The 11,567-nt window shown below is 54.8% G+C and overlaps 1 protein-coding gene across 5 annotated transcripts in view; it reads left to right on the top strand.

Moving 5' to 3' along the window:
- TRIM62 (tripartite motif containing 62) overlaps window positions 1-11,225 on the top strand; it is a 30,455-nt gene extending 19,230 nt beyond the window's left edge. For 3 of the 5 annotated variants that reach the window (XM_023634052.2, XM_070249566.1, XM_070249560.1), the window contains exon 6: window positions 8,906-11,225. In XM_023634052.2, coding sequence (XP_023489820.1) covers window positions 8,906-9,456 — 551 coding nt within the window. In that variant the 3' untranslated portion in view covers window positions 9,457-11,225. Of the gene's footprint in view, window positions 1-3,425; window positions 3,469-8,905 lie in introns of all 5 variants that reach the window. The other 2 variants (XM_070249576.1, XM_070249587.1) reach the window with 1 other exon arrangement.
- Window positions 11,226-11,567: the final 342 nt, after the last annotated feature.

Here is an 11,567-nt window from a genome sequence, read left to right on the forward strand (position 1 = left end):
GGGGGCGGAGCAGAGGATTGAGAAGAGGGCCCTGCTGGGCACCTGCACAGGCACTCAGCTCGGTGACTCCTCACACAGCCCCATGAGGGAGGTTCCATTAGGACACCCACCCTCTAGATGAAGGGACTGAGGCCCTGGGCCGCTCACTCATTCGTTCTATTTGTACAGTGTACATCAAGCACCTGCCTCACCCCAGATGCTGTTCTAGGCGCTGGAGCTACAGCAGTGAGCAAAACAGGCAAAAGCCCTGCCCTCGTGGATCTTACATCCTGGGGTGTGAGAGAGAAAGAAAACAAAAGTAAATCAGCAACATATATAGTTTGTGAGATGATGATAAAGGGTAAGGAAGGGGGCTGGGGGAGGTTGAGGTAGGATAGAGATTTTAGATAGCGGATCCAGTTAGAAGACCTCACTGAGAAGGAGGCATGGGCGTAAAGACCTGAAGGAAGAAAGAGAGTGAACCATGTAGGTTTGTGAGGAAAGAGCCTTCCTGCCCGTGGGAACAGCAAGTGCAAAGGCCCTGAGGCAGGAGCAAGCCTGGCATGTTCAAGGAGCAGTAAGGAGGCTAGTGTGGCTGGAGTGGAATGAGTGAGAGGGAAAGTGGAAGTGAGAAGGTCAGGGAGGTGGCAGTGGCCAGACCGTGAAGACCTGTGGGCCAGCGTGAGAACTTTAAATTTTATGCTGAATGAGATGGGAGCCATTGGAGGGTTCGGGGCAGTGAAGTGAGGTGAGTTGGCCTAATTTTTTAAAGGCTCCCTATGGCTGCTGGGTTGAGAATAGGCTGAAGAAGGTCGAGGGTGGAGGCTGGGAGGCCGGTTGGGAGACTAACTGCAGGGGTCCAGGTGAGGGAGGACGGTGACTCGGGGCAGAGCGGAGGCCGTGCAGGCGGTCAGACGTGATCGGATTTAGGATGTATTTTGAAGGGAGGGCCAACAGGCTTGGCTAATGAATTGGCTCTCAGGTGTGAGAGAAAGAGGACAAGGAAGACTGCTGCAATTTCGGCGGAGGTGACTGGAAGGATGGAGCTGTACGCACATGAGGTTTGCAAGGCCAATTGAGTGCTGATGGGGAGAAGGCTGCTTGACTTACGGGTCTGTGGTACAGGAGGAAGGTCGGGGCCGGCTTGATCTGCATGTGGACGGTGTTTAATGAGCTTGGCTGAGATCGCCTAGGAGTGAGGGTAGACAGAGGGGAGAGAGGGCCACTCTACCATCTGGAGCCGGGGCACTCCTAGAGGTCAGGGACAGGAGAGGGATCCAGCCAAGGAGACCGAGAAGGAGCAGCCAGAGAAGTGGGAGGGGAACCTGGGTATGTCCTGGAAGCCAACCGAGAAAGTGTTTCCAGGAGGAGAGCGGGGCTCATGGCGGCAAAAGTGCTGACCCAAGTGTGGCAGAGCCTGGAACCAACTGGCCTGCAGGTCTGGCAACATGGAGGTCTTTGGAGCCCTTGACAAGCGCTGCTTTGGTGAAGTGATGGCGGCAAAGCCTGACTGAGGCCGTCCAGGAGGAACGGGAGGAGAGGAAGTGGAGACAGCGAGTGGAGACAAGGCTTTCCAGGAATCTTATTTAAGGGGCGGAGAGAGAGTGTGGCAGCGGCTGTTTGTTTAAGACAGAAGAAATAACAGCATATTGGTGGGGTGACTAGAGAGATCCAGTAGGAGAAGGGAGAACTGAGGATGAAGGAGAGAGAGTTGCTGGAGCGGGATGCTCCGCGGCCCGTGCCGGGAGCCCAGGGAAGGTAGACTAATGGGCCCTGGAGCAGCGGGGGCAGAGGCGGGAGCTTGTGAGATTCTCTTTTGATGGCATCACCTCTCCCAGCAAGATGGGCAGCCAGGTCATCGGGGTGATGCGGATGGGCGAGAGGAGGCGGTGGGAGGTTTGCCGAGAGAGAAGGGTACTGAGTCCAGTTAGTGGGTGTCGAGTAGAGTTGGGGGACCCCAGATGGGAGACCAGTGCCTTCCCGAAATCACACAGCTCACGAGAGCGTCATATTGGAGCCTGTTGGCGCCAGGGGACCCTGTGTGTTCCTGAGTCAGGCACAATGTCCTTTAGAGGTGCGACAAGGATAGAGAGGGGAGTGCTCCCTCAGAGGTAGGCACTATTGTGATCCTCATTTTTTCAGATGAGGAAACCGAGGCACCCAGCTGCTAGGAGCTTGTCCAGGGTCACAACCTATAAAAGGTACAGCCAGGATCTAGACCCAGATCTGTCAGACCCAAGAGCCTGCGCCCTTACCTTCTAAGCTGACCAGCCATTCTCTGGCCTCCCACAACCCAGGAAGGCTGCTGGGGAGACCGAGGCTCCAAGAGGCTCACTGACTTCCCGAGGTCACACAGCAGGCAGAGTTCTTTCCTCCTATCTGGATTCAGCCTGTCCATCTACAAACGTTGAAAGTCCCTCGAGGCACCTTCAGGGATCAGGAGAGACAGATGGGTCAACAGACCCAGACAGTCCAGCAGGAGAAGGGCTATGACGAGGGACTTAGTGCCAGTGGGAGCTCAGAGGGGCAACAGAAAGCTCTAGAAGGGGCAGGGGAGGGGCCAGGAAGCACTGAACAGATGATGTTTGAACTGAGTGCTGAAAGCTGAGCGCTTTGCCACTCGGGGAGAGTGTGGCCTGCAGGCGCCTCCAGACAGCCCCCATGTTAGAAACTGCCTAGGGGTACGGAGGGCAGAGGCGTGAGGATCCCAGGATGTTCACACGGGGCCTTCCGGGTGGGGATGGACAGGGGCTGAGGACAAGCACTGAGTATGAATGCTGGACAAAAGGGCGGATAGGGGGCTCCCCCGAAGGCGACCGAAGGTCTCATTTGACACATCATCACCAATTTCACGGAAGTGAAAGGACACCCCCTAGTATCTTCAGTCTGGATCTGTGCCCTCCTTGACAAAGGGGCCAGTGGCTGGGGGAAGGGCACATTTTCCAGCAGATCGGGTGGGTTCCGGGCTGCCCTCCTGGTGGGGGGGGGGGGGTCTCTGTGTGCTCCCAGCCTTGGAGGGACCACCACACTGGGACCCAGCAGGGTGAGGGCCACACGTGGGTGAAGCAGGCATGTCCAAATGAATGAAGGAGGCAAGAAGCACATCCAAGGGTCCTGTTCCCTCCCCAGCTGCTGACCCGGGGAAGCCCCTCAGGCCCATGGTCTCAGGAGCTCTGTCTCCGCTGCCACCTGCTGCATCCCTGTCACAGCTCAAAGAGGCAATCCAGGCACGTCAGCCTGACAGTCAAGGCCCTCCGAGATCTGGGCCTGCCATTCTCTCATCCTCCCCTCCACATCACACCCAGCCACGCTGAACCATCTTCAGGTCTTAAATGAGCCATGTTCTCCCTCCTCCACACTTTTATGCATGCTGTTCCCTTTGTCTAGAACCCTCTACACAAACCTCAATCTTTGATGACTAACTTCTACTCTTCTTTGCATCTTAGTTTATAAACACCTCCTCTGGGGAGCCTTCCTGGATTGCTCCAGGTAGGCCTTTCCTGGTCTCACTGTTTTGTCAATGTCTGTGTGGCTCTCTCTCTCATTAGACCATAAGCTCTGAGGGGTCAGGGGCTGGGTCTGATTCATCACTAGATATCCCCAGCAGCCAGCACAGTAAGTTGGTTGATGAATGAATACAGAACTGAATGAGTCCTAGTCTCAGTTCTGCAACTAAATAGTGCCATAAAGTAGGTGCTCACTAAATACTTTTTGAATGCAGGAACTTGCCGCACATTCTTGGACAAGTCACTTCCTCCTCTGAGCCTCAGTTTCCAACTCTGTAAACTAGGGATGCCAGTGTCCTCCTCTCGCCTCCCTCACAGGAGAGCAAATGCACGTGGGAACCTGCTGGTCGCCCCAGAGCTGGGTTTTTCAACCTCAGCACTGTTGATGCTTGGGGCTGGATAATTCCTCACTGTAGGGGGCTGTCCTGTGTGTGGGGATGTTTAGCAGCATTCGTAGTCTCTCCCCAAGTAGATGCCACCTCCCCCAGGTTGTGACAACCACAGATGTCTCCAGGCATTGCCCAGTGTCCCCTGGGAGGCACATCCCCCTGGCTGAGAACCATTGCCCCATGAGAGCTGCCCGTGGGAGAGGGGCTGAGGGAGCAGGACTTGCGCCCTGAACGTCCTGCCAAGGACAGAGGCCCAGGAGGAGCTCCGAGAACAGTGACCTACTTAGCGAGGCCCGTTTCTTTGTCTGTAGGGCCTGGGAAGTCACTCTGGCTCCTCTGCCAGGGCCAAGGCCCTTCTGTCCAGATTGGAGGGGCAGGTGCCCCCCAGGGACCTAGCCCACGGATTCTAGCAGCTTCCTGCCTGTGCCCCCTCCAGCTCAGGCTTCCTAATGGGTCACCTGAGAATCCCAGTTAGCTCCTGTCACTCCCCTGCTCTGGGACCTCCACTCTCCACCACCCTTATGCCCCTGCTCCACCCCTCAGCTGACACTGGAAACCCACCTCCAGTGGCCTGGCTTGACAGCCCCAGCTCCTGGGCACAGACTTCCAGCCAGATCAGGTGACCATTGTCCTGAGGGCCCCAGACACTGCTGCCTTTGCTCCTGCCACCTCCCTCTCCTGGCCTACTCTCTCCTCTCCCCCTGCTTATCTGAATCTAATCATTTTGGGTTCCAGCATGTTTACTACCTAGCTTTGTGACCCAGAGCAAATCGCTGCCCTCTCTGAGCTTGTTTCCGCATCCATAAAACAGATGGGCAGGCGTGAGAATTAAATAAGATTATTTATTTGGGATAATAATCCTGCAACTTAGTTAAGTACTCGATACCTGTTTGTTAGTATCATGAGTCATCAGATGGGTCCTCAGTCTTGCTGAACGGGCTTTCTGGGGCCACATAAAGGAAAGAACGTGGTGTGGAAAGATCTTAGTTCAAGTTCCAACTCTGCTTCCACCCCAAGTGACAACTTGAGCAAGCTACTTAACTCAAAGAAATCTCCTTGGAGCCTCAGTTTCCTCTTCTGAAAACTGGGTATAATAATTTGTGCTCCTGGGGCGACTAGGGTGTTCCCATGAGCTGGAAGGTGCGAACGTGTTTTTCGAATGCCAGCGCTGTGCAGCTGAGGGCCTGAGTAGGTGGGAGGCCCGAGGGGACAGGTTTTTTAAAGGCCTGGCCAGAAGGAAGAGCTCACGTATTTCCTGTCCTGTGACTGTCTTTGAGAACAAAGAGGCACCAGCCACTTTTTGCCAAGTGATGGCACTGGGCTGTGCCCAGGGCAAGTTTCTCTGCTGCTGGGGTGCTGTGGTTGATGACAGCCCAGAGATATTTCCGGGGCCTCCGCAGTCCATGCTCCTTCCTGAGGGCCGTTTGACCTCGAGATCCCAGAGAGCCTTAAGTGGATGGAGAACACACCTGGAGACCAGACAGGCTGCCTCAGTGCCTGCTTTTTGTTTTTATAAAACAGTGTCTTGGGACCTAGAAAAGATCTCGGACCTGTAAAATAGTGACCCCCAGGGGACTGGATCTGTTTCACTGTGCTGGTCACCTCTCCTGAGGATAAAAGATGGGTGGAGGGATTGCCAGTCCCTACACAAGCGCTGACTTCCAAGACAGAAAAAGTGTTGCCATGCCCGGGTCTGGGTCTCTCTCTGGTCTGACAGCTGTTACTACTGATGCCCTAGCCTCGGGGTCAGCAAGAGGGAGTCTGGAAGACAGGACCTCTGTTTCTGATGAGGTGGGAAGTCCTGGAGGTGGACCCCAGCCCACCCTCTGGTGTGTAAAAGCCTCCTGAGTCAGGCCACGCCCTCTGCCTAACAGGAAAGTAGGCCCCGCCCCCCGGAGGTTGGGCCCTGCACCCCCTGTGGATCAGGCCCCGCCCCTGGCCCCGCCTCCATGATCAGCACTGACCAATGAGCGGCAGGCCCCACCCCTAAACCCACCCAATGAGTGGCAGGCCCTGCCCTTATCCGGTCTCCTGGGCTTTAAGCGCTAAGGGTCCACACCCAGAGCTGGCAGTCAGTGTGGTCCTCCAGGCGCATCTCTGCCGGCCCAGTCTCAGAACCACTGAGAGCCCACTTGGCTGCCTCCTAGCACGCCATCCCCACTCATCAGTGGCACCCGGAGTGGCCCACGTTGCCCTACAGGCTTAAGAGTGTGGGGCTGAGCCCTCCTGCCCTCGTGCTCGTCTCCTCCCTGTCCTTCTGCCCTGAGCCGCAGTTCCCGCCTGTGGCTGGTCTCCTCAGATGCTCCTGGGTACCTCAGATATAAGGCCCAGGTTCCCGCGTGGCACTCAGAAGTGTTGTGCCCGCACCTTGGCATCGTGCCTGCTCTGCCCCTCTGCTATAGACGCCTGAGTATGACCCACATTCCACGGCCGGTAGGAGGGGCCCCATCTGTGTCTGATTAGATTCTTATTCTCTCCCTAGCTCCCCCTCTAGACACACACACACACGCATGCACACACACTTCCTACACCCACACCGCCTCTTACCTCCTGACCCCACTGTGGGCATTCCCACATTCCAAATGGCAGGAGCCTTCTGGTTCTGACAGGCTGCACTGGACGAGTCAGATGACAGGGTGAAACGGTCACCCCCTGATTCAGTGTCTTCCCTCTCATGGCTCCCCCTCTCCAGTGTCCCTGGGTAGAGAATTGTGTTTCCATTGACCCCTCTATTCACAGGGCTAATTGTTTCCATACAGCCCTCTGAGTTCTGAGAACAGGAAAGAAGAGTGTAAAATGCAAAATCAATTTGCTTCTGACAGAGCTCATGGAAGGAGCTTGGCGTGTCAACGGTCAGCTTTGTTCGCGGATGTATGAACAGAAGCACAGTTCAGGAACTGGCTGTTGCTGTCTGTTGGGGACAGTCACCATCACTGATTTTATTTCTGTGCATGTATGCAGCCAACAGAGGTGATGGAAGCAGGGGACAATGCTCCAGCCAAGTGTAATCGTGTCCCTGCGCCACCAGATAAGAAAAGCACCAGAGTCCTTTCTTCGCTCTGAGGAACTAGTGACAGGATTTCTTCTTCCCACCTTTCTTCCCCTCTGTCTTGCTCTGGCCTGGGAGTGGTCGTCCAGGCTCGGGAGGGCCAATTCCAGGTTCCCCTGTCTTCTGTCTGGGCATCAGCGTCCTTAGGGAGGAAAAGTAAACAGAGGCCTTGACAAGAGTTCATGAGACTTTGACGGCCAGACCTGCTGAGCCAGTGCGGCCACACCAGAGACAGGTGGGCCAGCCTGTGCTGCTCGCCCAAGGAGCAACAAGCTGGCTCGGTTTAATTCAGTGAGAACTATGGGCACCTTCCCCGTGCCAGGCCCTGCGCTGGGCACACAGGGAGAGCCTAGTTGGATCGTACACAGTCTTTGCCCCCCTGGTAAGATGTGGGCACAGACGTATGGGGGAGAGGGCACAGACAAAGCTGAGGAGTCTCGGAGGAAAGAGAGAGTCCACCCTCTGGGCAACCAGGAAGGCTCTCCAGAGGGTGAGCCCTGAGTTGAGCCTCGTGGGGGGGATACAGCAAGCGGAGAGGAGGTGGTGGGGGGAACAGTTGGAGCCAAGGTTTGGGCCTGCATGGGGTGGGGGCTGGAGAGTGAGGGGGGGGGTGCTGGAAGAGAGGGCTGAGCTGGATTGCACATGGCCTTGTTCAGTCCTGGCTCTACTAATGTTTGCTGGGTGACCTAAGACTAGTTATGTTGCCTCTCTGAGTCTCAGTTTCCCCATCTGTCAAATGGGAGAGATGGCCTAGAATCAGTGGTTTCCAACTTTTTCAGACCCATCGTCTACTTTTCATAACAGATAATTTGTGCTGTCTCAAACATAATGCAAACTTTTCACAATTTCAAGTGTATGTGTGTGTATATGTACATATGTATACATACTCTGACTATAATATGAAGGAAATTATTTATAACAAAATATTGTGTATGTCAGTATGTAGATGCTCGCTCACAACCACACTGGAAAATGCAAAGAACAGCCAGGTCCTCACGCCACAGGTAAACCCCATTCTGCCTCAAATGCGGTCTGAAACCGTGAGGTTAGATCAGTCAGTGGCATTGTTATTGGAGATGTAGTTTCCGAAACAGTGAATAATTCTCAGTGAAGTTCCAAACAAAACAAATTCAGTCATCCCTCAGTTTCCATGGTCGTTGTGTTCCAAAATATCCAGTATATATTAAAACTACAAAAATCGGGCCAGCCCACTGGCTTAGTGGTTAAGTTCACATGCTCGGCTTCAGCGGCCTGGGGTTTGCAGGTTTGATCCCGGGTGCAGACCTACACACTGCTCATCAAACCATGCTGTGGAGGTGTCCCACATATAAAATAGAGGAAGATTGGCACAGATGTTAGCTCAGGGCTAATCTTCCTCACCAAAAAAAAAAAAAAAAAAAAAAAAACCCTGTGCAAACATCATGGCATGTTTATACATAAAATGGAGTTAAGCTATAGTTTCAGATCATTATAAAAAAGGCTTTTCATCCACATGAATGTCTGGTGCAACATTTGAAAATCTTTGGGGATGGGGGGCATGGGACTGCCCTTTGCATTTTGTTCAGGGCGTTTAGCTTCCTATCTACTGAGACAACCAAATACCCCCACAGATTTCCAGATCGCCCCCTAGGGTGATTGTCCAGCACCTGGATAATCTTTAGGCTCTCTCCCAACTCTGAAATTCTCTAATTCTGGACCTCATTCTGGTTTATTCAACAAAGTTTTGTGGAGTGCCCACAGAGTGCCTTGCCCTGGGCATCAGCAGTGAACAGCTGTGCCTCCTGCTCCCCTGCATCCCAGTGTAAATCAGGAAGGACCTTAGCCATCACCCTTTCATTTTACAGAGAAGGGAGCTGAGGCCCAGAAAGAGCAGGCTTGTATTCAGCATCACACAGCCTCCTGGGGACCGACCAGAACCCAGCCCTCAGGAGATCCATTGTCTTCTCTCCACTCATCTTCTCTCCCTCCTCCACCCCCCACAGTGCCAGCTGCCCTGACCCTGGACCCGGGCACCGCCCACCAGCGCCTGATCCTGTCCGACGACTGCACCATTGTGGCCTACGGCAACTTGCACCCACAGCCGCTGCAGGACTCGCCGAAGCGATTCGACGTGGAGGTGTCGGTGCTGGGCTCCGAGGCCTTCAGTGGCGGCGTGCACTACTGGGAGGTGGTGGTGGCGGAGAAGACCCAGTGGGTGATTGGGCTGGCACACGAGGCCGCAAGCCGTAAGGGCAGCATCCAGATCCAGCCCAGCCGCGGCTTCTACTGCATCGTCATGCACGATGGCAACCAGTACAGCGCCTGCACCGAGCCCTGGACGCGGCTCAACGTCCGCGACAAGCTTGACAAGGTGGGCGTCTTCCTGGACTACGACCAAGGGCTGCTTATCTTCTACAATGCTGACGACATGTCCTGGCTCTACACCTTCCGGGAGAAGTTCCCCGGCAAGCTCTGCTCCTACTTCAGCCCCGGGCAGAGCCACGCCAACGGCAAGAACGTGCAGCCGTTGCGGATCAACACTGTGCGAATCTAGTGCAGTAGAGGGAGACTGCAGGCCCTGGGCCATGGCCGCCAGCAAGAGCCCCGCCAAGAGACGGGAGGCCTGGACTCCGGCCCAGCTTGGCCACCCTGAGATCTCAGGCCAGATGTTTACCCTTCAGCCTCGTCTGTAAAATGGAGGTCGTGCCCCACGATTCCCAGACTCTCTCCCAGCATTGATGTTCTGTAGCTGTGACCTTGAGGGGGTGTAGCTTTGGTCTGAGGATGTGACATCCTCAGGACAGCCCCTGCCCAACCCTCATCCCCATCCTCTCAGGGGCAGGGGACTGCCTCCCCACCTCTCCCTCCTGCCCTCCCACTTGCCCTGACCTCAGGATGTGTCAGTGTCGCCAGCAGTTGGCAGCCTGAAATATACACAGAACCCTCTTATGCTCCCAGGCCTAAGACTTGCCCCTGAGCAAGCTAGCGATGGGCCATTTTGCCCTTGACCCCAGCCCACAGTGGACACAGGCTGTAGCTGGTCCTCGGGTTGCCTGAGGACCACCCTCTCCTTCCACCTCTGGACCAAGAGCTTTATGGTTCCTGCTTTCCCCACTTACCTGCGGGGAGAGAGAGATGATGCTGTGGCCTCTGGAAGGCACCCAGTAGTTGAGCCCACATGTTACAGTCACTGCCACCACTTTCCTGCCCACAGGTCTAAAGGCAGGACAAAGGCACACCCTGAGGCTGATGCAGAGCCTAGTAGCCTAGTAGCCTAGTAGCCTGCCACTGTAGGACAAACATCGCTGGATGATGGAGGTCCCTAGCAGCTTGGATAAGGGTCCAGCCAGGCCCCTGTGACCAGGCTAGGGTGCAGGAGGGGGCGGAGAGCAATTGTTTTAGTCAGGACCTGAGCCCTGGGACGGGCTGTTGGCTGAGACGTCTCAGCAATCTTGGCATCTTTCTCAGTTAAGATCCTGTTGCAGAAAAGAGCGGCTTTAGCTAGTTTAATTAGACAGGATTTATTACCAGGTCCCTGATGGCTTCGCAAATTCACTGGAAGGGCAGGAGGAGCAGACTCTTTGCTGAATTTCCAGGAACAAAAACTCCTAGCCACCAGGAACTCTGCTCCCACCTCAGGAAGCCACGGCATCCGGAAGCTGCTGACTGCAGAACTGGGCTCCCTGTGCTACTGCCTATGCCAGCCAATGGGTGTCCTGAGGCCTACCTCTCTCCCACTCAGTTCAGTTCCCAATCCAAATCTCTATGAGGGATTCTGTTTGGAGAAACTTAGATCCAGAACCTCGGCTGCAGGGGAGTCTGGGAAATGTAGTTTTCTTCTGTCCAGCCTCAGCCAGACAAAAGGCCCACTAGAAGGAAGTCAGAATGGATGTTGAACAAGCCCATCTATGGCTTTGGCCCAGGAGGCCACCTCCAGGCATTGGCTCTGAAGCAGCAGAGCCTCCAGGGGTCCCGCTCTGTGGCTGTGTCCCCGCCCAGGGCTGGGAGCCCGAGGGGTGGGCCTGCAGGACTGAGCTGAAATGTTCTCTGGCCTGGCTCTTCTTTCTAGACCTGGGGCCTAGATTCTGAACGTGGGTCAGGTCTCTGACCACAACTACCCCAAAGGAGCCAGACCAGCTCGTCTTGGGGGACTCCCACCTCACAGCAGCTGCTCACTGGGGCCTCCTTTGGGTAGGAGGAAGCCTCAGTCTCCCCCTGCCTCTTCATCTCCCAGAATCTGGGCCACCCCCAGCAGTATTTTTATTTTAAATGTTGCCCATTTTGTGAGTTATGATGAATTTGTATTAAATTAAAGTTACAGGATGTCAGTGGTCAGTTCCATTCATTTCAATGAAGAAAAAGGCCCCCCTCTTCCGTCCCAGGCAGTGTACATGCATTAGCATGGCTAATCCACAAAGCAGCCCTACTGGGCGTATAGTAATATGCCCATTTTACAGAGGTGGAAAAGTGAGGTTCAGAGAGAGGACATGACTTGCCTACAGTCCCATGTCCCACCCTGGTAAGTGCTAGAGCTTGGGTTAGAACTGAGTTCTAAAGCCAGCAGTCACATCACAACTTACTAGCCAGGGAAGAATGTCTCTGCCTGGAGGAGGGGGTGATGCTAGCCTTGGGAGCAGAGGGGAGCTCATGAGACAGTGGAAGGGC

The sequence above is a fragment of the Equus caballus genome, chromosome 2 (assembly GCF_041296265.1).
Source record: "Equus caballus isolate H_3958 breed thoroughbred chromosome 2, TB-T2T, whole genome shotgun sequence".
NCBI classification, from domain to species: Eukaryota; Metazoa; Chordata; class Mammalia; order Perissodactyla; family Equidae; genus Equus; species Equus caballus.